Here is a 26,252-nt window from a genome sequence, read left to right as displayed (position 1 = left end):
GATTCGCTCATCACTAGGTACGATCTGAAAGTTACAAAATTAAAATACACAGTTCTTAAAGTTAGACAAAAATACACATTTTTTGTAATCGTACCCAATCGTACTTTGATAAATGGGCCCCCAAAGCTTCAATGAATAACAAAACTTTTGTACTCGTTGCAACACATACGATTTTGTTGCACAAATTGTCGCAAAGTACAAAAAAAATCGCGAAAATTAATGAAAATATTGTAGAAAATACGCACAGTTCTAAAAGTTAGAAAAAATACCAATTTTTTGTAATTGTACCCAATTGAACTTAAAGTATGGGGATACAAATTATGGAAAGACCCCTCATCTGGAAAACCCCAGGCCCCAAGCATTCTGGAGTACAGGTTCCATACTGTGCAATTCTCATAATACCTAGTTGTCTTGAACGATTTTTCTCATTCAAGTAAAAGAAACTGCAAAAAAAAGGTGCAAAAATTGTTTTAAATTTTGGTAAATCAGTCCCTCACTCTCTGGGTAAGGAAACATTAAAGGCACATTGATGTTACTAATGAAATAGTGATCTTTCCCTTTAAAACGGCAACTCCATGCGCAGCATTTCCCTGTTGGGTCTCCCTCATGTAATGAAGGAAGCGTATAACATTCCGTGTACAAAAGGGAGGTGTGAGAGGTGAGGATTGGAAATTGCTTTACCTTGCATGAAGAGCACCTTGTCGGAAGAGGAGCATGTTAGGTTAATTGGATGTTTGGTGTTTGGATGGAGAGAGCTGAATGCTAATCCGCCTGGCCCTTAGATACATACTGCCGCCTAGTTTCACGTTGTTTTCATTTCAAAGAGAAAAACAAATTTCCGTACGTTCATAGCAACAAAATGTGAGCACTTCCATTTGGGGGTGTGTGAATCAGTGGTTACCCCAAATCATGCTTTTTAACTGCTATTGTAATGTTCCAGTGTGGTGTAGGCCTTAGGGGTTAAATACTGAAGTAAAAAGAATGTGCATTGTATAAATATGTATTGGTGTATTGTGCGGCAGCTTGATTTTAAAGGGTAAGTTCACCTAAAATGAATGTTAAGTTTGTTGTAGATTGACCTGTTTAATGATTCCTTTTTTTCATTCAGACACTTTCTGGCCTGCAGCACATTATAATAACACCCCATGGATAATCCACCCAAACACCAGCCTCTCACAAGCCCACTGACTGCAGTCCCCCTGTAACCCCTAATGGTGGTCCTGCTTCCCAGCGTTTCTAGTATGAAAATAGACATTTACAGATACCTGTCCATTTGCTACATTATACCCAACCATGCCTTTTATTTCCCTGACCAGACCTCATTTGTGCCTGACCAAACCACTTCCCAGACTCAGACAGTACTAGAGGGTAGGCTTTTTGCCCAAGCCTAACTCACCCACTCTCAATCCAACTCCTACCAGGCGCACTGTGCCAACTTCATTTATATACTTACGCCTGACCCATCCATTTATGATGGGGCTGGGCATGCAGACACGAGTATATAAATAAGTAGATGGTGGGCATTGGGCAATGGGGCATTTTGGAGCACAGTAATGTCCTGGGTGGCATGAACAGAGTTTGGCACACGATCTGCTAAAACAAAAGCTGAGCCACCTAAATCAAGGGTATACCTGTGGGTTTTTGGCCAGCCCCAGTTGGGGGTATATATATAATTATATAAAATATTTATAAAAAGTATGTATGTAAAATAACTAAATATGAGCCCCATTTGTGGGCAGATCCCAGTAGCGCTCCTCCCCTTCTAGCAACATGTAATTCATACCCTTTCCAACATGCTTATTAATTACATATTATACTGTGAAAAAAATTATACAAAAAACAAATTCAAATTATTTATAAAACTGTACAAATAAAATTTATGCAGCCCATCGCTGTGACATATTCAGTAGGCAGTATAGAAGCCATTTGGGATCATTGGGTTACATAAATCTGACTGTTTACATCCCAGATCTGCCCAATGCCACGCCCCTAATCCACCCAAACCCTCCCTTTTCTGTAAATTAGTTATTTTTGATGCTTCTTCCAGGGCTATAATTGTGGCTTATTATCGATAGCGTCTGAACACCTGCCTAAAAGTGAACAACGCAAGCGTAAAGTACTCGCGCCTGATGGTACGGGCAGTAACTTTAGCTACTATGTTCCATATTGGAGCCTTATCTATTGTTTGACACCATGTTTTCTTCATAGAGACAATCTCTGATTTGTGCGCAGCCAATTCTTGGCGCATATTGTGCGTCTCCCTCTCGCTATTGTCCATAATGGTTTTGATTTGCACATAATCCTGCTGATGTTCTTTAACCATGTCTACTAGGTTCTTAATCATCTCAGCAGTTGGTCTAAGTCTGGTGTCAGTTGGGAATTCATTATTCATTTCTGTTGCTGCCGTCTCTATATTTTTGTTTTGGTTTATTAAAAGATTTTTTTCATGATTCTCAGGTGCCATTTTAGCACTTTTTGGGTCAGATATCTCATTCTTCTTGCTCCCATTATCAAATGGTGGGTACTGAGCAAAAGCATTATGCCCATCTGTTATTCCCCAGAACCATATTGACAGGAGAGCAATCAATGCCACCGTAAAAGAAATCGCCCTTAAGCTCATTTGGCAATTCTTTCTTCGGAAATTCTGGCTTTTAGTTTTTCTCTTATTCTTCTGTATTTTGCGATAAAAACGCTTCTTTCTTCTCGAAAAATTGGATTTGGTAATCATATTAATTCCTTAATTGATTGAAAAGATGAAAATAAATAGTTAATCTGCTGGTATAGATTACAAAGTAGATTAAAAGACACAGAGAAACAATCTGTGATGCTTCTGTGTGAGTGAACACTCACACAATGTGGATACTTAGTCAGCACAGCCTTATAACGCCTTTAATGTGTGACATCACAATGAGGCTGGCCATTGTGACATCATCACTGCTTGCATTGTGGCATCATCATGTAAGCAATACCGTGCTGCTGAATGTAGTGCAGCCTTATTAGAAATCGTGGCATCACAATCAACATTATGACATCATCACTTCATAAGGACTTTACAAAGTTACATAGTTACATAGGGTTGAAAAAAGACCATCAAGTTCCTTCAAGTTCAACCCTTCCAAGTGAACCCAAAACACACACAAACCTATACTGACCTATCAATACACTCATTAACTTTTTTGTATCATGTTACAAATTTATATTTATTGAATCTATTTGTCATAAAAACACACAAAAAAGTATAAACCTTTCCAAAGATCTGCACTTATATAGAAACCATATAAATACAGGTATAGGATCTGTTATCCAGAATGCTCGGGACCTGGTGTTTTCCAGATTAGGGATCTTTCTGTAATTTGTATCTCCATACGTTAAGGCTCCTAAAAAATAATTTAACCATGAAATGAACCCAATAGGGCAATAAGGGGTAATTATATCTTAGTTGGGATCAAGTACAGGTACTGTTTTATTATTACAGAGAAAAGGGAATCATTTAACCATTAAATACACCCAATAGGGCTGTTCTGCCCCCAATAAGGGGTAATTATATCTTAGTTGGGATCAAGTACAGGTACTGTTTTATTATTACAGAGAAAAGGGAATCATTTAACCATTAAATAAACCCAATAGGGCTGTTCTGCCCCAATAAGGGATAATTATATCTTAGTTCTCTGTAATAATAAAACAGTACCTGTACTTGATCCCAACTAAGATATAATTACTCCTTATTGGGGGCAGAACAGCCCTATTGGGTTTATTTAATGGTTAAATGATTCTCTTTTCTCTGTAATAATAAAACAGTACCTGTACTTGATCCCAACTAAGATATAATTACCCCTTATTGGGGGCAGAACAGCCCTATTGGGTTTATTTAATGGTTAAATGATTCCCTTTTCTCTGTAATAATAAAACAGTACCTGTACTTGATCCCAACTAAGATATAATTACCCCTTATTGGGGGCAGGGCAGCCCTATTGGGTTTATTTAATGGTTAAATCATTCCCTTTTCTCTGTAATAATAAAACAGTACCTGTACTTGATCCCAACTAAGATATAATTACCCCTTATTGGGGGCAGAACAGCCCTATTGGGTTTATTTAATGGTTAAATCATTCCCTTTTCTCTGTAATAATAAAACAGTACCTGTACTTGATCCCAACTAAGATATAATTACCCCTTATTGGGGGCAGAACAGCCCTATTGGGTTTATTTAATGGTTAAATGATTCCCTTTTCTCTGTAATAATAAAACAGTACCTGTACTTGATCCCAACTAAGATATAATTACCCCTTATTGGGGGCAGAACAGCCCTATTGGGTTTATTTAATGGTTAAATGATTCCCTTTTCTCTGTAATAATAAAACAGTACCTGTACTTGATCCCAACTAAGATATAATTACCCCTTATTGGGGGCAGAACAGCCCTATTGGGTTTATTTAATGGTTAAATGATTCTCTTTTCTCTGTAATAATAAAACAGTACCTGTACTTGATCCCAACTAAGATATAATTACCCCTTATTGGGGGCAGAACAGCCCTATTGGGTTTATTTAATGGTTAAATGATTCCCTTTTCTCTGTAATAATAAAACAGTACCTGTACTTGATCCCAACTAAGATATAATTACCCCTTATTGGGGGCAGGGCAGCCCTATTGGGTTTATTTAATGGTTAAATCATTCCCTTTTCTCTGTAATAATAAAACAGTACCTGTACTTGATCCCAACTAAGATATAATTACCCCTTATTGGGGGCAGAACAGCCCTATTGGGTTTATTTAATGGTTAAATGATTCCCTTTTCTCTGTAATAATAAAACAGTACCTGTACTTGATCCCAACTAAGATATAATTACCCCTTATTGGGGGCAGAACAGCCCTATTGGGTTTATTTAATGGTTAAATGATTCCCTTTTCTCTGTAATAATAAAACAGTACCTGTACTTGATCCCAACTAAGATATAATTACCCCTTATTGGGGGCAGAACAGCCCTATTGGGTTTATTTCATGGTTAAATGATTCCCTTTTCTCTTTAATAATAAAACAGTACCTGTACTTGATCCCAACTAAGATATAATTACCCCTTATTGGGGGCAGAACAGCCCTATTGGGTTTATTTCATGGTTAAATGATTCCCTTTTCTCTGTAATAATAAAACAGTACCTGTACTTGATCCCAACTAAGATATAATTAATCCTTATTGGAGGTAAAGCAAGACCCCTTATCCGGAAAACCCCAGGTCCCAAGCATTCTGGATAATGGGTCCCATACCTGTAACAGATCCCATACCTGTACTTTAGTAAAACTATTTGGAGCAAATTTATGTTTAGTGCATTTCATTATTATTTTTCATACATTTCCAGTTTTAATACAAATGAACAACCCTTTACTATAGTCAGTCATTGTGTAATAATCTCATCTGGTGAAAAAAAATATTTTTGGCAAATAAAATGATGAAAAAAGTTTCTGCAAACTTGCAACTTCTTTGGCAACAAGTTCTAATGATTTTTTATGAATATGTTTTTTTTTTCAGTAAAACCCTTAATATAAACACATGTATTATAATGGTGAAACAGAACTGCTATGGAAGAGTTCTGCCCCCCCCCCCCTCCCCAACATTAGTGCTTGAATGATAGTAGATGTATAAAAGAGGTGAAGGTGGATGCTAAGCATTTTGATGGGCACAACATTGACTGGTTTAGAACCTTGGGTACTTGTTAAATGAGGCCCTGTATGTATGTATGGCCCCTTTAAGCTTTTTCAGTAGAAAATGCCTCAATAAATTAAAGAATTAGTTGGTATTAGTTTAAATCTCCATGACAGGTAACTTTTCTTTCCCTTACTTTATATAACCAAGACGTAGACTGGCAGTTAACATATAAGACAATGGTGAACAAATAATAATTAACAAAGGGAATTCTGGCTTTCGAACCAAAATTTGTTAAAGAGCCCCACACAACAGAGAAACCCCTAATATACCTATCACTGTAATCAAAAAGTAGGAATAAATACCATTTTTATATGCTGAAATCCAGCTGCAAAACAGTTCTTCTCTTTCTGCATCATTTGAAATCCTGGCAGGGGAGGAGGGACTAAACCTTTGATGTTACAAATTGTAACAACTCCTCCACAGCTTACAGACAGCATGCAGGAACTACATAATCCACAATGCATTGCACTGTGATGTTCCCTTTCTTATTGACATCACATGTGCAGGGAATTGCGCGATTTGGAGAAGGCAGGCTGAGGATCATTATATTTTTTTGAGTCCCAAAGTAGTCAGCCAGATAAGTAGGGGAACAGGGGGCGGAGATTAGGGAATGGCTCCAACCATATTATTACATTAAAAATCATGAAAAGGCTGCATATTTTGTAATTCATGTATATTGCAAAGTTGCTTGAAATTTTGTTTACTTTTCAAAAAAAGATTAAGCTGTGTTTGGGTGGAGTTCCCCTTTAAAAACAAAAACAAACAAAATTTGTTTCATTCCATATACTAATATATCCAACTAATTTCAGATCTGGCAGTGTGGAGGATCACTTGAAATTGTAACATGTTCCCACGTCGGCCATGTGTTTCGAAAAGCGACGCCCTACACCTTCCCTGGCGGCACAGGTCACGTGATTAACAAAAACAACAGAAGGCTAGCGGAAGTCTGGATGGATGACTTCAAAGACTTCTTTTATATCATTTCTCCAGGTAAATCCCATGTTTTATTCCCATAACTAACAATAGTGTGCCAAAGGAGTAATGAAAACTCTAAGCCGTTATTAATATATTTCCATTATCCTTTATTTATATACAGAAACATATTCGGCAGCGCTATAGAGATTATACATCATTCCTATCAGGTCATGCCCAAGTGGAGCTTACAATCTAAGGTCCCTATCACATTCACACAATTGGGTTAGTTTTGTTAGAAACCAATTGAACTGCCTGTATGTTTTTGGATTTTGTGAGGAAACCCAAACAAACATGGTTGTTCTCTGGCTGAAATAAAGCTTAGGGCCCCAATTCTAAAAGGGAACAATGCAGTGAGGAGAGTTTGAACCCAATTGCAATTCAGTAATTTTTGCCCAGTATCCCAGAGTCAATAATGGTCACTAGAAGTGGTGGCTGATGCACTTGCAGTCAATGGGTGTTTGCACATCAACTCAAATCAGAAGACTTTGCACCAATAAAAAATTTCTTAGCCTGCTCGGCATCATTTCAGGCATTTAGTGTGTGAGTGACTTGTGCACCCTTTTCTTTCGGTGCAACTGTGCTGCATCGTTTGAGGCAAGGTGCATCTGGAAGCATGGAACTTTTGCCTGGTTTGGAGGTGGCAGTAGCTCCAGGCTTAATGTGTCAATAGGTGCAACTATACTTGATTTGGAAAAGGAGACAGGAAAGACTGAGCAGCCCCTAGTTTGTATGAAACTGCAAAGAGCATAGGGTCGCCATCTGTCTGTTTGCCACCAGGTTTTCCCAAGGGTTGTCCAGAGGGAAAATTGCCTGTCCAGATTTCCAAATGAGGAAATCCAACAGGGCTTTAAAGTCAATGATCGCTGATCGCCACACCATAACCCCACCCCCTGATGTCATAGACCCTCCTTGAACCTTTACCAGGCCCACCCCCTGATGTAATCTGTCCACCCCCAACATTATCAGTCTCACCCTCTTCCCAAGCAGCAGAAGGTGGCAACCCTGGCCTAAAGACACTCAGAACTACTAGTAGCAGCTACTTTTCGCGGCTACTAAAATAGACAATGCTGATCATTTACAGGTAACTGTCTCTACGTGTGTTTTAGCAGAGGCAATTCTCAGTATTATCTATGGCAGGGGATTTTCTGGTGTTTAGGAGCTGTAAGTAGCTGCTACTAGTAGCTCTGTGTGTCTTAACCCTAAGGGGGACATTTACTAATCCACGAATGTCGGAAAGCATCCAAACGCGTTTTTTTCGTAATGATCTGTATTTTTGCAATTTTTTTTCAGATTTTCTGCGACTTTTTCGTCGCCGTTGCGACTTTATCGTATATTTTCTGCGACTTTTTCGTCGCCCTCGCGAAAAATTCGGATTGGTTTTTCCGCCGTTTACAATTGCTCAATACGAAAATATTGCAGCGGCGACGAAAAAATCACGCAAAATACGATAAAGGCGTGACGCGACGAAAAAAAACGCAAAATTTTTTGTTTCCGATCCGATTTTTTCCCATTCGAGATTCGGATTCGATGATTAGTAAATGTGCCCCTAAGGGTTGCCACCTTCGTTGTCTTTGTTGTCGAGGGCAACTAATTTCCCCGCAATGCCATCCCACCGGTTAGAATGTAAATCTCCAGTGAGATGGCATACGCGTTGCTGCGATGTCCCAAAGTCACGCGAAGTTTCCTCTCAAGACAACTTCGGGCAACTTCGGGACATCACAGTGATGCGTATGTCATCCCACCGGCGATTTACATTCTAGCTGGTGGGATGGCATTGCGGGGAGATTATTCGCCTGCAACAACGAAGATTTGTTTTGGGGCAACTAATCTCCCTGTGTGCCACTGCCCTAAAGAGCAGAATTTGATGCAAATACTTTTAATAAATTGGATTTTTGGTGCAACTCAATACAGTGAAATTGGCAGGAACACAACTGCACTGCCTTTCATATTTATCCTCTAATTTTCTTGCAATCCCAACCTACATATTGCCCTAAAAGTGTGCCCTGGCTGATATTTCTGAGTTGCTCATTCATTCTTGGCCTAATACAGTACATCAGTCTGTGCCCAATTATAACAGAATTTACACAAAGCAATAGATTCCCTAAAAGCACACTCTCTGCTAGTTAATAACAGAAAAGCCAATAGCCCATATTTCAAAGAATTACTATTAGAGCCATAAATACTGATTGGTTTTACATGTATCGACCACTTTCCTCCCACTGCAGCTAAATGTCTATTGATTTAGGCCAGAAGGGCTGAACTACCAGAGCTTGATTAACAATCAATAGGAATTAAATATCTGCCCTCCCCTGTGACTGCCTGGTGTACACACAGAAAACTTGTATTTTGCCAACATTTATGGTGCATTTCAGAACAAAAAGGCGACTAAGTGGGAGGAATTCTAATGTTTCCTCTGTTTTTGAAATCATGGAAAGAAATATTGCAGATTAATTCAGGAAGCGTTTACACATTTTTCAGGATATTTACTTTTAATATGGCATTTTTTTGTGATTAAGACTATAATTCTCTATTCTGAACCAATTAAAAATAAAAGTATGAACCTGATTTCTTTTTAACAATGTGCACTGATGTACAAAAACATCTCCAATCAGCTTCCTTGTTATTAGTGGGCAGTGCTAGGCTAATTTAGCATCTGCTTGTGCTTCAATGATCGATTCATTATGTCTAAAGATTTCTAGTTCAGTTCCCCATAGTATCCTACTACAGGTATGGGATCCCTTATCCGGAAACCCATTATCCAGAAAGCTCAGAATTACGGAAAGTCCGTCTCCCCATGTAATTACCTCTTATAGGGGGCAGAACAGCCCTATTGGGTTTATTTAATGGTAAAATGATTCCATTTTCTCTGTAATAATAAAACAGTACCTGTACTTGATCCCAACTAAGATATAATTACCCCTTATTGGGACAGAACAGTCCTATTGGGTTTATTTCATGGTTAAATGATTCCCTTTTCTCTGTAATAATAAAACAGTACCTGTACTTGATCCCAACTAAGATATAATTACCCCTTATTGGGGGCAGAACAGCCCTATTGGGTTTATTTAATGGTTAAATGATTCCCTTTTCTCTGTAATAATAAAACAGTACCTGTACTTGATCCCAACTAAGATATAATTACCCCTTATTGGGGGCAGAACAGCCCTATTGGGTTTATTTAATGGTTAAATGATTCCCTTTTCTCTGTAATAATAAAACAATACCTGTACTTGATCCCAACTAAGATATAATTACCCCTTATTGGGGCAGAACAGCCCTATTGGGTTTATTTAATGGTTAAATGATTCCCTTTTCTCTGTAATAATAAAACAGTACCTGTACTTGATCCCAACTAAGATATAATTACCCCTTATTGGGGCAGAACAGCCCTATTGGGTTTATTTAATGGTTAAATGATTCCCTTTTCTCTGTAATAATAAAACAGTACCTGTACTTGATCCCAACTAAGATATAATTACCCCTTATTGGGGGCAGAACAGCCCTATTGGGTTTATTTAATGGTTAAATGATTCCCTTTTCTCTGTAATAATAAAACAGTACCTGTACTTGATCCCAACTAAGATATAATTAATCCTTATTGGGGGCAAAACAAGCCTATTGGGTTTATTCAATATTTAAATCATTTTTAGCAGACGAGTTATGGAGATCTAAATTACAGAAAGATCCCTTATCCGAAAAACCACAGGTCCCGAGCATTCTGGGTAACAGGTCCCATACCTGTACAGATCCATTGGCAGGTTGGTAAGAACACAGCTCCACAGAACCAAGCGTCTGCCGGCACTTTCTCATTTGTGTATCTTTCATGGATTGGAAGGGTCTCTTCCATCTGCCCCCCATAAATACAGTGCTGCTACAATGCTGGCAATGCTGTATTTATCAGTGAGGTGCCTGTGAGTGATCACAGTAGGTCAATGTGCAAAGAAGAAAAAAATGGAGACTTGCTCTGGTTTTGTGCCACTTTGCACTTTACCTGGCAGTTCATAAAGGCCCCTTTGTATCTCATAGGGTCCTTATATAAATGGGCATTAATCTCCCCGTGTGCCACTGCCCTAAAAGGAATATTTGGCGGGCTGTCATTTACAATAAACTCAAGGGGTCTGATTATTGTTATTGTTATTATTATGTTGGGTTGAAACCCCACAGACTGTTCTTCGACTTCAGCTTATTCTTCCGCTTCTTCTTCTTATTCTTAGTGCCCCCCATTTTCTAAACGCTACTCCTCCTACAGTTTTAGGGGTACAACACCCAAACTCCCCACACTTCTTCGCCCTATAGCAGAGCAGGTTGCTTGTGCTTTTCTAAGCGATCCGGCCCCCCGTCTTTTTGTAGCGCCGCTCCAAACCCCACAATTTTCCCATTGACTTTGACAGGGAAGATTTTCAAACTGCTGCCAATCTTACAGCTTTGAGGCTACACCCCCCAAACTTGAATCACATAGTCATGGGTTCAGCCTGAATGAAAATATGATGATTGTTGGATGCCCAAAAGTGGGTGGAGCTGTGAACAGTCAATCAGACTGAATCGGAAATTCAACCTGCTGTCATTCTCACAGTAATAACACGAGGGTCCCCAAACTTGGGGCCGCCAAAAGCCAATCACATTTCTTTCATTGTTATCAGTGGGGAAATTTTAACTGCTGCCATTCTCGTTTAATGTCAGGGTCCCCAAACTTTGCACAGTTTGTCACTGGGTGACTATGTTCCTAGTTTAGAAAAGTGGGCAGGGCCAACAACAGCCAATCAGATTTCACCTATAGACTTCTTATGTTTAAATTTAAACTGCTGCCATTCTTTAAATATTAATACTAAGGTCCCCAATCTTTGCAGAGCTAGTCACCTGGTAACTGCAGTTCAGCGGTAGAAAAAAGTGGGTGGAGCCACCAACAGCCAATCAGATTTCAACTATTGATTGTCAATGGGGAAATTCAACCTGCTGCCATTCCCACAGTATTAACACCAGGGTCACTAGGGGACTGCATTTTTAGGTTTTAAAAAGTGGGTGGAGCCACTAACAGCCAATCAGACTTCACCTATTGAAGTTTTTTTGGTTTAAATTTAAATTGCTGGATTCCAAAACTTTGAACACTGACTGACTACATATTCAGGGTTAGAAAATTGGGTGGAGCCACCAACGGCCAATCCATTTCCACCCATTAAATTTCATTGGTTTATATTTAAACTGATGCCATTATTTAAATATTAATTCCAAGGTTTTTAAACTTTCCAGAGTTAGTCACTGGGTATTTGCCGTTCAAAGCTAGAAAAATGTGGGTGGAGCCACCAACAGCCAATCACATTTCACCTATTTCACCTATTTACTTTATTTACTTTCATCTTGCCATGAAAGTCCATGCAGTGAAGAGATTGGTCTTATGGGAAATGAGTTGTAGTTGTAAACTAAGCAGCAATAGACTGGTTTGGGAGATTACTGTTCCTGTATATAAATTCCTCTAGGGAAGTCGTATCAGTTACCAAAATATCTTTACATATACTGTATTAACACACTTTGTCATGTTAACCAATGAAAATCGTAGGTGGAGGTTTAAATGTACCTCCACATTGATCTTCGGAGCTTGCTCTGTAATAACACTTATTGCAGTGGCAGTTGGTTTATCTGTTTTGCCTGTTTTCTGAACTGCATATGAATAACAAATAAAAGCTTTTTATTCCATTACATATATTTATTGAGTGTTCAGGTTTTTGTGTCACTTATGTAAATAATGTACTTATGTACAAGATTCCTCTCTATCATTAGGATGATAATATACCTTATTATGTACTTATAAGCTATACTAATACTAATAACCCAACAGCACATTACAAAGGAGGTGCAGGTCATAACCCTCTACTGTTAATGTGCAGCTGTACTATCATTTTGTGTGTTAATACAGTATATGTAAAGATATTTGGGTAACTGATACGACTTCCCTAGAGGAATTTATATACAGGAACAGTAATCTCCCAAACCAGCCTATTGCTGCTTAGTTTACAACTACAACTCATTTCCCATAAGACCGACCTCTTCATTGCATAGACTTTCATGGCAAGATGGGAGTTGTAGTTTAAACCAGGAAGATTTTGGCAAGTGGTACATGCTTGTACTAATCCAATGAAAGGGCTTCAGGTGGGGGCTGACTAAGCTCCCAAGCTAGATGCAAAGCTTTAAGTCTGTCCTTATTGGTGTCAATGGTTGGTGCAAAAAAGAGCAGTATGTGTGCAAGTTGATTCAGTATTGAAAAATAAAGTAACAAAAGAAGTTATAATGAAATAAAGTACCGTATATACTCGAGTATAAGCCGATCCGAATATAAGCCGAGGAACCTAATTTTACCTAAGAAAACTGGAAAAACGTATTGACTCGAGTATAAGCCTAGGGTGGGAAATGCAGAAGCTACTGCTAAGTTTCAATAATCAAAATAAATACCAATAAAATTACATTAAATGAGGCATCAGTGGGGCATATGTTTCTAAATATTTTTTACAAAGAAAAACACTAAACTAGCTCTGTAAGTGGAGAAGAAGGTCAACAAAAACAATATGGTATCAACAATGATGTCTTAAGAGTACTACCCCCCTTAAGGTCCCCATACACTATAAGATCCGCTTGCTTGGCGATGTCGCCAAGCGAGCGGATCTTCAACCGATATCCCCACCTACGGGTGGGCGATATCGGGTAGCAAGTGGCTTAAAAAAATAAATAATCCGATCATTTGGCCCTGGGGTGCTAGTCTGGAGGGACCCATGGCACCCGACTCGAGTATAAGCCAAGGGTGACTTTTTCAGCACATTTTGTGTGCTGAAAAACTGGGCTTATACTCGAGTACAGTAAATAGAGACTCTCTCACATAACAAACCTCAGTGCAGATCACAGGGGAAGCCATCTTTACATTGCTTTACCTCAATGCTTGGTGCCCCAAACTTATATAATGAAATTCATAGCCAGGAGAAAAAATTTGCTAACAAGTTTTATTTCAAATATAAAATGAATTCCTAAAGAAGGGAAAGACCTTTCTACTCCAGATTACAGACCCACCTCTTTGATAAACAGAGATTTTAAAATATTAACAAAAATATTTGCGGATAGATTATAGATGTTATATTATCATATGATGGTCTGGCTTTATCAGCTGATCAGTGAGATACCATACAGACTGCTAGCATAGGGCAAAATGAAGGGATCATTGGAGTTGTTTAAGTACAAAGATATCATTGTCCCACAGTGGCCAAATCAAAGTCTTGATCTTAAAGGGAAACTACACCCCCAGAATAAATACGTAACCCACAGATAGTTGATATTATGTTAAGTGGCCTATTAAAGACTCTCTAGCTACAAAAAAAGCGAATGGCACTCAGGACTACAAACAAGGGTATAACCCTTAAAAGTTTATTGCGGAGCACCTCCGCAATAAACTTTTAAGGGTTATACCCTTGTTTGTAGTCCTGAGTGCCATTCGCTTTTTTTGTAGCTACAGTGTTTTTGGAGGGTGCCGATCCCTTCAGCAGTGTGCACCGGACAAAAATCTTTTGGAGCGTTAGGGTGTGCGGATAAGTAGAGATGTAGCGAACCTCACAAAAAAAGTTCGCGAACCCGTTCGCGAACTTCTGCCAAAAAGTGCGAACTTTTGCGAACTTTGCGAACCCCATAGACTTCAATGGGAAGGCGAACTTTAAAAACTAGAAAAGCCATTTCTGGCCAGAAAACTGATTTTAAAGTTGTTTAAAGGGTGCCACGACCTGGACAGTGGCATGCAGGAGGGGGATCAAGGGCAAAAATTTCTCTGAAAAATACGTTGTTGACACAGCGTTGCGTTTTGTGCTGTAAAGGGCAGAAATCACACTACATTTCTAAACTTGTGTAATAAACTGCTTTAAAATGTCCGGCGTCTACATGCCAATCAAGTCATGTAAAGGTTACAGCCGGTTCACACCCAAAGACAAAACGTCGCAGTAGTGGATACGGAATATATTATTGCTGGTGGAAAAACATCGCTCAGCGATAGCAAACAGCACTGGACACATTAAAGAACAGTAACTTAAATTTCTGGTTGGTGCTGGGGGTGAACTACTAGGAGCAGCACACCAGTCCCCAACACAGCTAGACTAATAGCACTGGGCTCTATAAATTACAGTAGCAAACACACACAGACAGAGCTGCAGTACACAATGAAAGAAGAGTAACAGTAATCAGAAAATAAAAGCAGTCCTTACAAGGACTATTGGGTTACAGCAGATGATCAGCAGGACAGCTGCCCACAGCAGCTACATACAGAGCAGTAGAAAGTAGATTACTAGTCAGCAAAGCTACCTAAACTGTCCCTCAAATCCCTGCACAGCTCTCTCCCTATACTAACTCATCAAGCACACACAGGCAGAATGTAAAATGGCTGCTGGGCTTCGGTTTATATATGGAAGGGAGTGGTCCTGGGGTGGTCCAGGAGGGAGAGCTGCCTGATTGGCTGCCATGTATCTGCTGGCTCTGGGGTGAGAGGTCAAAATTTGGCTCCAGCTAAGGCGAACCCAAAATTGCGAACTTTGCTAAAAGTTCGCGAACTTGCGAACTTGCGAACACCCGATTTTCGTGCGAATTAGTTCTCCGGCGAACAGTTCGCTACATCTCTACGGATAAGGTCTCTGTGATCTATTAAAGACTCTCCCCAGACTGGAATATATATATCAGTAACTATTGCCCTATTACATCCTTTCCCTTGAGCCGCCATTTAGTGATGGGCTGTGTGCCCCCTCAGAGATCACATGACCAATAATAATGCATATTTTTATAGAGACCTACACTGTTTGTGGGTATAATTTTCCCTTTAATCCAGCGTCAGTAAAATGAGAGAATGAGCCACTAACTTTTGTAAGGAATCTTTATTCCTAATACCCATGACTACTGCACACTAACTATTTTAAACTGCTGCCAATCTTACAGCTTTGAGGCCACACTCCCCAAACTTGAATCACATAGTTATGGGGTCAGCCTGAATGAAAATAGGATGATTATTGGATGCCCAAAAGTGGGCGGAGCTGTGGACAGCCAATCAGATTTTACCTATTGACTTGATCGAAATTCAACCTGCTGACATTCTCACAGTAATAACACCGGGGTCCCCAAACTTTGCAGGGTGAGGCACCAGGTAATTTCAAGGTTATAAAAAGTAGGCGGAGCCACCAACAGCCAATCAAATTTCACCTATTGATTTTTATTGTTTTGATGCCAGAGTTACCAAACTTTGCTCAGTCAGTCAGTCACTGGGTGACTATGTTCCAAGTTTAGAAAAGTGGGCAGGGATAACAACAGCCAATCAGATTTTACCTATAGACTTCTTATGTTTAAATTTAAACTTCTGCCGTTCTTTAAATATTAATACTAAGATCCCCAAACTTTGCAGAGCTAGTCACCAGGTAACTGCAGTCCAGCGGTAGAAAAAGTGGGTGGAGCCAACACCAGCCAATCAGATTTTAACTATAGATTTTTAATGGGGAAATTGAGCCTGCTGCCATTCTCACAGTATTAACACCAGGGTCACTAGGGGACTGCATTTTTAGGTTTTAAAAAGTGGGTGGAGCCACAACAGCCAATCAGACTTCACCCATTGAATTTTTTTTTGGGTTAAAATTTAAATTGCTGCCTTTCTCACACTATTTATGTCAGGGTTCCCAAACTTTGCACAGTCAGTCACTGGATGACTACATATTCAGTGTTAGACAAGTGGGAGGAGCCACCAACAGCAAATCCATTTCCACCCATTAAATTTCATTGGTTCATATTTAATTATTTCAGTATTAATTCCAGGGTCGTTAAACTTTCCAGAGTTAGTCACTGGGTATTTGCCGTTCAAAGTTAGAAAAATGTGGGTGGAGCCACCAACAGCCAACATTTCACCTATTTACTTTCAATGGTGAAGTGTAAAATGCTGTCAGTCTCACAATTTTAATGCAAACTTTGCAAAGTTGGTCACTGGGGGACTGCAGTTCCTTGTTAGAAATAGTGGGCGGAGCCACTGACCGCCAATCAGTTGTCATTCGTTGACTTTCAGTGGGGAAATTTAAATTGCTGCCATTCAGACACTATCAAAACCAGGAGCCCCAAACTTTGCACAGTGGTTTTTACTATATAACTGTGGTCAAAGGTTAGAAAAAGTGGGCGGAGCCAACAACAGATCAGATTTCACGTTTTTCAACCCAAACCCTTTCTAGTTTTCATACTGGAATATGTATAACCTTCCCAAATACATATAAAATTATCACTGAAAGTCCTTTCTGTATCTGATAGGTCAGGGATGTCTAACTGATGTGTCTAGGATTGTCATCTTTTTCTGTGACCAATACTGGCCTTTGGGTTGGGGAGCGGGATGTGATGTCTTTTGGGGTGGGGTGGGAAAATGGGTGCATGGGTGGGGAAAAGGTGAATGGGGCCAGGAAATGGGTGGACTGGGCAGAGTAATGGGCGAAGCCCAGCAAGTACATAGCTGGTAAATTTGTAATACCAGTGCTAGCCCTAACTGGTGATTTAGTGGCAAGGCCGGTCAAATACCAGCCAGGTGGCAACCCTAGATGTGTCCCTCCAAAGAATTTTTATGCTCCCCCTCCTGCTCAAAGGCTCCATATGCTTTACTATTAGATATCATCTTTTTCAAAAAATCCGCCCCTCAAATAGATGAGAAATAATTGGCCCACTAAATGTAATAAGTTGGACAGCAACGAACAACAGCAGACGAACGAGTGCATTTTGGTGCAAACCTTGTGCCCACAGTGATGCAATATAAAAATCTTATCAAACCACAGATGTTAATGCATTGGGATAAAAAGAAAGCTTACGAGTTTATTATAACCAAAAACAATTGGATACCATTTCAAATAGAAGCCTATGAAGATCCCTTGGATTCAATCCTGCCGCTCAAACACGCACTGAAGTATGTAATTGCTGCGCTGAATGTTAATGTTACTAAATTGGAGGCCTATATAATTCATTAGCTTGTTGGATGAACATGTCAATCTGAAATCAGCATATCGCACAGCAACGGCTTTCTGAGTTACGCTGATCTTTAAAGGATCAAGTCATAATCCAAGTAACATACAGCAGAGTATTATAGTTTTATAGAACGGTGCAATGGTTCCATCTGCTGGATATTCTATGGAAATCTATTATGCAGTCATATTTAGCTTTTAGCATGCCGCTAGGTGTGATTACATTTTCACCTCAATGCATTTTTAGTTGAGAAATCCCCGCTCCTTCATATTACTCTAATAAATCAAAGAGAAGAATGTGCCAACCCTCGTCTACTCCCCGGTAATGTTATGGCAAAACAGTAAAATTTCATTGTGCTGTTAAAGTCAGTAAAGTCTCCAAAGCAGTTCATAATTTGTACCACAAATTCATGTATTAAAGATGAACTTAAAGTCCTTGGTAATATTAATGTAAATTGTGTCAAGGCATAGTTTAAAGGACAAGGAAGCCTAAATTCATGGGGGGGGGGGGGGGGGGCAATTTGCCACCTTTTGTCAATATTCTTACCAGCCAGAGGGGGGGGTGGGGGGTGGGCCATGAGGGGCAGGTCCGTGATGTTGGGGTGGGGTTGTGATGTAGGTGGGGGAAGGGCATGATGTTGGTAGGCCACATTGGGAATAGGAGGAGGGATGAGACGAATTGGGGGTAGGCCGGGGCAGAGGACAGTTTACAGTGGTAATATCAATCTCTGGAACTACCCTGAAAAATACATCGTTAAGTTGTTGAATGCCCTTCCTAGTGATGCTGTAATGGCAGATTCTGTTAATGCCTATAAGGGGGGCCTGGATGTGTTTTTGAACAATCAGAATATCCAAGGCTATTGTGATACTAATATCTACAGTTAGTATTAGTGGTTGTATATATAGTTTATGTATGTGAGTGTATAGATTGGTAAGTATGGGTTTGTGTGTGCTGGGTTTACTTGGAAGGGTGGAACTTGATATTTTCAACTCTATGTAACTATGTTAATGCTTGCATGCTTATAGTGGGGTTACCCAGGGCTGGCAGACACCCATTTCTGTTGCATATGCACGTCCTTTACCTTTACAAGAATTAGGCATCTTTGCACAGTTGCAATGAACCAAACACAATTGCAGAGAGGAAGGTTACAGACCGGGACCCAAGGATGATGGTTACACAATACACAGTACTTCTGCAGACTTTCTCTTTTCTCTCACACACAGTGTTTCTTAACTAAGCATCCAAACCCCTGTGTCCTTATAGTGTCCAAGCTTCACCTGAAGGTCTTCCTCTAACCGACACCTAACTGATTAAACTCCCTACCTGGCGTACAGTTGCCTCAGGGGCTCTACCCCTAAATACTCACTCCTCGTCGGGACAACAGGCTGTCCTTTCTCGCTAACCTCACTATCCTGAAGTGAACTCACACCCCACTGCTCTCCTCTAGCATGCCCTGCAGGTACCACCCTCCCCCATAGGTACGGACTTGCTGCTGCCTTCAATGTTCTCAGGCCAAAAAGAGGATGTGCCCGTGTAAAGCACCTTCTATAGGTTACCGCAAGGGGTGTTGGCGCAACCTGCTGGCTGAACCTGCACATTGCTTTACTATTTACATATTAAAATAAATTCTCTATTTCACCACTTTACACGTTTTTCCTGGGTATATGTATATGATCTCTATTGTGCTCATCTCTTATAGACAGGAAATGCTACGTGGTCAGAGCAAAACATTCCGTCTGTCTATCTGAGCCCTGAGCATCTCAGGAATTCATTAATTTAGAAATGTCTCTTTTATTCAATCCATGGATAACATAGTAGTCTGCACATTACCCTCAAAATATTGTATTCTTTCTTCTAATTCCAATACATATTCCTCTTTAATAGAAACTATATGTAATTCCACTCCATACTCTGTGTTTTGTTTAATTAAAATATGATTTGTCTCAACATTCATAGCTTTATTAGAGCGCCGAAAAGGAAAGTTGTGCAGAAATTGCTTTTCAGTCCCCCATGCCCAAATGGAGAGGAAACACTTAGGCACTAAATCAGTTTGTTGGCAGTGTACCAGGCACATAATTGAATCTAAGCAGGAGGCAGAGCCCATAAATACACTGCACAAGCATGCTAATCAATAGCAAACATATTCCCTCCAGAAATTCTCATTAATCTGAGTACAATGTACCTACCTTTGTGCCTAAGCAGGTGTCGGAGTCAGGAGGTATCCTGCCATGTTTAGAACTTTTCATTTTAAGTCTTCTTAATCAGCTAAAAGTCTTAATCTATCTCTTTCCAGCATGATTAGTAGGGCCTTTGTATGATGTTTGTGGAAATTGTGGATCAGCATTAATTAAGCAAGATAATAGTACGAGGTACAATTAGAAAATACAGGAAATCAGTTTGAAAAGGTACCAATTTCAATATTTACCATGTTCAAAATAGATTTCTGTTTGCTTGTTACCATTGTTAGAATCCTTAATCCCTGCTTGCATTTTGTTGCAGGTATTAACAAATAAACATATAAGGGGGGTGTTAGAGCCTAGCACTGCTTCTGAGCTCTAACACACCATAGAGGAGAATGGTGTAACAGCCAGACTCAGGGGTGTATTTAGGTCCAGCGCTGGCCTAGGCACCAGACCTAAATACACCTCTACGTTGTACGTGTCACTTTCCCCAAAGCCCGCAACCATCTACTAGGGCTGGGCGATATACTGTTTAATACCGAATACCGGTGTTTTTTTTGAAAACGATATTCATTTTTCAGATACCGCAATACCGGGGTGTCAGGGTACTCACCCGTGCAGCCCGGTCTCGCGCGCCTCCTTGCGTGCGTGCGTCCCGTTGTCCGCGGGACGTTGCGCACGCGCGTCCAGGTGCACGTGCGTCAAAGCGCACGTACATGTCAAAGCGTGCACGTCTGTGGTGCGCTGATGGCGCCGGTTCTGCACATGTGTGGGGGGTATTTAAAGCTATCAAATGCCTCCTCCTGCGCTATGTTGTCTGCGGCCTTGCCTGGGAAACTAAGCCTGCCTGATTTACCTTACGACTTTCTGTTGCCGATCCTTCGCTTGCCTGACTCTGATTTTCAATACTGCAGTAATTATTCTCTAATTTATTAGGGAATGGGGTTAACACCTAATCATGCATGGAAAAAAAAAATACTGTCAAATACCGTGACACCGATATAATTTTTGAAAAATACCGTGATATAAATTTTTGGTCATACCGCCCAGCTCTACCATCTACCCCCACTCCCCCCTATTCAGTCACTGGATTTTCTAGGTGGAGGCTGGGGTATTTTTTTTTACGTCAATTAAAGGAGGCATGCAGAGGCTATTGGGTGTATCACCACTGGTTGACATACATCGATGGATAAACATGTGTGCCCTTAGCCTTAATTGCCTACAACTTCCCATATTTAATTAAGACTTGGCACAGTGGAGAAGGGGGGGCTCAGCTTAGACACCACTTAGTGTGAGAATTGGGGATAGGGGCCATTTACTCTTTAAGATACAACTGAAACACAGGTTAAAGCTCAGTGAGGGTAAAATTTGTGTTGAATACAGGTATTTTCCTTCATCCGTACTCATTTTAGGACATTTAGCTGGCTCTGACCAAAGGTTGGATCCTCAAGAGAGGCCCAGAGTAAGGAAAAGTGTGAGAACCATATGCAGATGGATTACAAAGTCAAACAAGACAAACAGATATGGTTCAATATGGAACATAACTTTATTCATTTGTGTCTTTACCTTTTTAGGAGTCGTCAAGGTGGATTACGGGGATGTATCAGAGAGGAAAGCCCTCAGAGAGAATCTGAAGTGTAACCCATTCTCTTGGTACCTGGAAACCGTATATCCCGACTCTCAGATTCCAAGGCGTTATTTTTCCCTTGGTGAGGTATGGTTCCTACACCTTTATAACTTGCATGTTCACATTTGATGAGTTTAGTAGTCACATGACTCTTCTGACATTCTGCCGAACTCAATCCAAACCTGCAAAAAGTGCTGACTCCCTGGAAATCCCACAACTGCAGTTAAGGCTTCCATAATCTAACCATGGGTTCTGCAGATGCTACTGACCACCCTTAATACTCCAACATATTTTCACTCCATCAGGTTTAGATTCTTTAAGTAATTTTATAAATAATTGTCTCCATGGACTCCAGCGCCAGCTGCAACTATGTATACAGCAGTACCTGCTGTCGCAGGGGGGCTGAACCGCGGGGTCTGTTGTACCGTAGTCCCCATTCCCTGGCCCTTCTGCTATCTTTAAATATAGTTGCGCACCGGGCCCCTGGAGCAACCAGTTTAGACCACTGGCCAGTAGGGATGTAGCAAACCTCAAAAAAAAAGTTTGGAAACCCGTTCGCGAACTTACGCCAAAAAGCGCAAATATTCACGAACTTTGCGAACCCCATAGACTTCAATGGGAAGGCGAACTTTAAAACCTAGAAAAGCCAATTCTGGCCAGAAAACTGATTTTAAAGTTGTTTAAAGGGTGCCACGACCTGGACAGTGACATGCAGGAGGGGGATCAAGGACAAAAATTTATCTGAAAAATACTTTGTTGACACAGCGTTGCGTAAAACCGCAAAGGCACTGGCAGACCTAGCGGAAATACGCTGCGTTTTTTGCTATTTCGCACTATTAGCACCATGGAAACGGCATTTGCTTACACCAGTACTAGGCTGAAAAACGCCATTTGTGGCTTGCGCGGCTATTTTAGGCCGAGAAAAAACGCAGCGAAAAAACACAGCGGAAAAAAAAACGCGGCAAACCCAAATTGTGAACATCGTGAAAAGTTCGTGAATTTCCGAACTTGTGAACACCTGATGTTCGCGCGAACAGTTCGCTACATCTCTACTGGCCAGTAGCCCACTTAATGCAAGAGCATCCTTCAATGGGAATCCTCTGCCCCAGCTTTATGGCTTCTTCTTCTTTGTTTGCTCTGTCCATCCTCTGTGTCCAGCCTTTTCAGAGCAAGAGGGGGTGGCATAGTCCTTCAGAGGTAGATAATTACAGTATATAATTATCCCCTGCATAATGGATTACTGTTAACTAAACAGTCACAACAAAGGGTGCATTAGGGTAAGGAGCTGTATACTGGTAAGCTAAGTATCTACCTCACAAGGGCAAACCATGGAGAAGCTTCAAATTCCCTGTTTGCCCTGTTTAGCTCAAGATATGACAGAAGTCATTGATTTTTCATGATTAAAACAATATGCAGAGCACAAACTTTATTGATTGCACTCTTCTTGAACTAGGGGGTATACTGCTCCTTTAAATAATGCCTTGTTATAAAGCTCAGGGTGCGGTACAATGTTCTGAGCGTTCTTTCTAAACCTCTTTGTAACATTTGATTTCAGCAGGGAAATAGCTCATGTCGCTGTAACCAAATTAGTTTCATATTAAGAAAATCCATTTCCTCCAGCGTGGATACATCATCTGGGCTGCTCGTTTAAGAAAAGCCAATGGTTACATTTAGAGTCTAAAATTCCATCTGGTTATAAGAAAAAAAATCTGAATTTGCTTCCTAGGCACGGGGTTGGTTGTGATATTGATGGCTGAAGCTGAAGGAATTATCCGCTGGCCTATCGGCAGATCTTACATCATGTTTTTAGGAATAGCTATTTCAGCCAGTGCAATTATTACAGGAGCTTTCACAAACAAGGCCCCTGGTGTTTAATTATATTGTGTGGTTTTCCCTAATTTAGAATTCCTATTCTGTGGCTAGCTATTTCTCTTCATAACTGGAGGAATAGAGGAGATGAGGCCATAGTGGCCCTAGAGCAATTAATAATCCTTAGACTTCTGTATACTGCATACATCCAGTGTAATGAATGTGAGAACCAATGCCATGGCATTTTTTTAATAAAGCCAACCATTTAAGGCTTATTTATCAAAGGGCACAGAAACAGCTCCAGAAAATTCTACAAAGATCTTTCATACAACCTACACAAGTGTAATGGTTTTTAAAGGAGAAGGAAAGGTAAAAACTAAGTAAGCTTTATCAGAATGGTAAATACAGCCATAAGCACTCACAGAAACGCTGCACTGAGTCCTCTATCAAAAGAAACACAGGATTTCTTGTCTCCTTTTTTGTAAACATGTTCTTAGGGTATCTGACTTCCTCTCTCAGAAAAATCCTTCATTCCCGGGGCCAGAGTCTGCGCAGCTCTCTCCTCTCTCCTGCTCCCCCTCCCATAAAAATTCATAAAACTCACTCCACCCTCCCTTAGGAATGTGTGATGTGAGCTATAATGGCTAGAGCTGCAGCAGGAAGCTATGAAGACTAAGCTGTAGTGTACGCTTCCTCCTTCCTTTTCCCCAAATGCCAGCGGTCAGCGCATGCGCAGTAGAGTGAAAAGCCGACTTTTCTGTTAAAGTTCGGCTTTTCACTCTACTGCGCATGCGCGCACGAGCGATACAGGAAGGAGGAAGCGCTGCTGCTACCCCGGGCTGGTGTTGTTCTCTCCTAACAGGGGCACCAGTCGGGGGTAAAGGGTAGTAGTCACTTGGGGGTGGCTAACATTTTGGCACCCCCAAGTGACTTTGCCTTTCCTTCTCCTTTAAGAGCAGAATTTCCACTTTTTCAAACTCTGATGCCGCATTGCTAGTGTAGAGAAGGCAATAGTGAACTCTGCACTAGCGGAGCCGAATTTCCGTTTTAAAAAACAGCTATTTGCTGCTGCCCCCGGTAACTTTGGGGGCGCTGCTACATAAGGCAACTCGCCTCATGGTAGTAGCACCCCTGGACCCCCCCATGACTTGCCCCGACAGTGGGTGATGGGGGGCCTCAGGAGGCCCAGAAATGCTCTTGCCCTTATTGCCCTTGAGCCTCAGACTTGCCCACATGAGGCCTAATGACTGCTTTGGCAAGGATAAGGGCAATTTGAGCCAAAAATTCTTTCATAGGATCTAGGAGAAATCAAGCAGAAGGAAATAGTTATGACTGCTCTTAATGTGTCTGACACATTTATTATTAAATGTATAGTTTCCCTTATTATTCCACTTATTAACAGGTAATATTATCCAATAAACCTTCTCGCCATCAGTTGGCCTTCTAACCATTTTATTAAAGCACAATCCCTAAAACAGGAATACACAGGATCAATGCATTAGTTAATTTCATTTCCCCCATTTATGAGTTAGAAATAGTAAAATTAATGATCAGTGATTAATTAAGTACAAAACCATATTATTAATATCTGTTCTGAATAATGCAGAGACCACTCTTTAACACCAGCAATTTTTTCAATTTACATATTTCATTCACCCCTTGGCTTCGTTTCATCTAAAATACCTGTGGTGTGCGGATGACAATACAGTGAGTCAGTGTTTTATTCAGGTTATTTTAAAATATGTGGGGCTTGAGATGTAAAGCAGAATTAAAGTGGTACTGACAAGTATGAGTAAAGTAGGGTTGCCGTGGTTACAATAGGGCAAAGGGGCTGGACCAATGACATCAGGGGTGGGGTCATTATTTATTAAGGCGAGCCTATGGCATATTGGGGAGGGGCTATGTATGTATGTATGTATATCTTTATTTATAAAGTGCTACTTATGTACGCAGCGCTGTACAGTAGAATACATTAATACAAACGGGGTTATTAAGATAATAATAGATAAATACACAGTATAACAATAAATACAGATAAATAAAAGATATAGTTGCAATAAGATAAGAGTCAAAGACACAAGAGGATGGAGGTCCCTGCCCCGTAGCGCTTACAATCTATGACACATGGTGGAGTTATGACACCATGGCCAGGGTTACTTTACCACTTGGGCATGACCGACTGGTGTTGTGCCTTTCAAATGGGCTGCCCGTTGAAAAACCGGACTGTCTAGTTAAAAACTGGATGGGTGGCAACCCTAGAGTAAAGTGCTCTTTCTCTCTAATACCTGGAGGGCAATACCTAGCACCATTGAGGCAAGGGGAGGAAAGTGATGAGGAGCCCTGTACCAACCACCTTCCTAAGGAAGATGCAAAGTCAAGGGCTCCTTGCGCCACATTGGATGAAAAGAGCAATGAACAGGGAGCCAGATCTGCATTATTTGGGCTGCTGGTCATTGAGAAATGGGGGAAACATTTCCATTCTTGTTTTGAGAACTACCAGAATGTCTCAATTCTTGATGACAGATTGGAGTAGGCTGGGAGTTGTAGTCCATCAGCCTATGTTAATCGGTTTGTGTGTGCTGGGTTTACTTGGAAGGGTTGAACCTGATGGACTCTGTTCTTTTTTCTACCCTATGTAACTATATATGAACAATGCTGCAGTCTCCAGTTCCCTTAACAGAATAATAAACCCTACTACATGCCATTAGTTTTGCAATAAATCATTTTCTAGCACGGTTGCAGCATCTATTTTCCCATGGTTTCCACACTGCACGGTGCTCAGGATTTTATCAGATTACAAGTTGCTGTTGAAAGGGTTTATAGGGGACAGCTGACAATGGAACATGGTGGTCTTTTGCTTTTCTGTGTCTGGATGGCTATGATTATAGGTGACATTGTGTGTTTAAAAATGATGATGCATGTCACAAGTGTCAAAAGCGGGGTCATGTGTGTCAGAACGCATTCCTGT

General features: G+C 40.5%; 1 protein-coding gene across 7 annotated transcripts in view; it reads left to right on the top strand.

Moving 5' to 3' along the window:
• Window positions 1-26,252, top strand: part of galnt13 (polypeptide N-acetylgalactosaminyltransferase 13) — a 193,503-nt gene that overhangs the window by 122,485 nt on the left and 44,766 nt on the right. For all 7 annotated transcript variants that reach the window (XM_031892695.1, XM_031892694.1, XM_031892692.1 and 4 more), the window contains 2 exon segments: window positions 6,514-6,694; window positions 21,423-21,562. In XM_031892695.1, coding sequence (XP_031748555.1) covers window positions 6,514-6,694; window positions 21,423-21,562 — 321 coding nt within the window.

Source organism: Xenopus tropicalis, chromosome 9 (assembly GCF_000004195.4).
Source record: "Xenopus tropicalis strain Nigerian chromosome 9, UCB_Xtro_10.0, whole genome shotgun sequence".
Classification (NCBI taxonomy): Eukaryota; Metazoa; Chordata; class Amphibia; order Anura; family Pipidae; genus Xenopus; species Xenopus tropicalis.
This window is presented reverse-complemented; position numbering and strand designations above follow the sequence as displayed.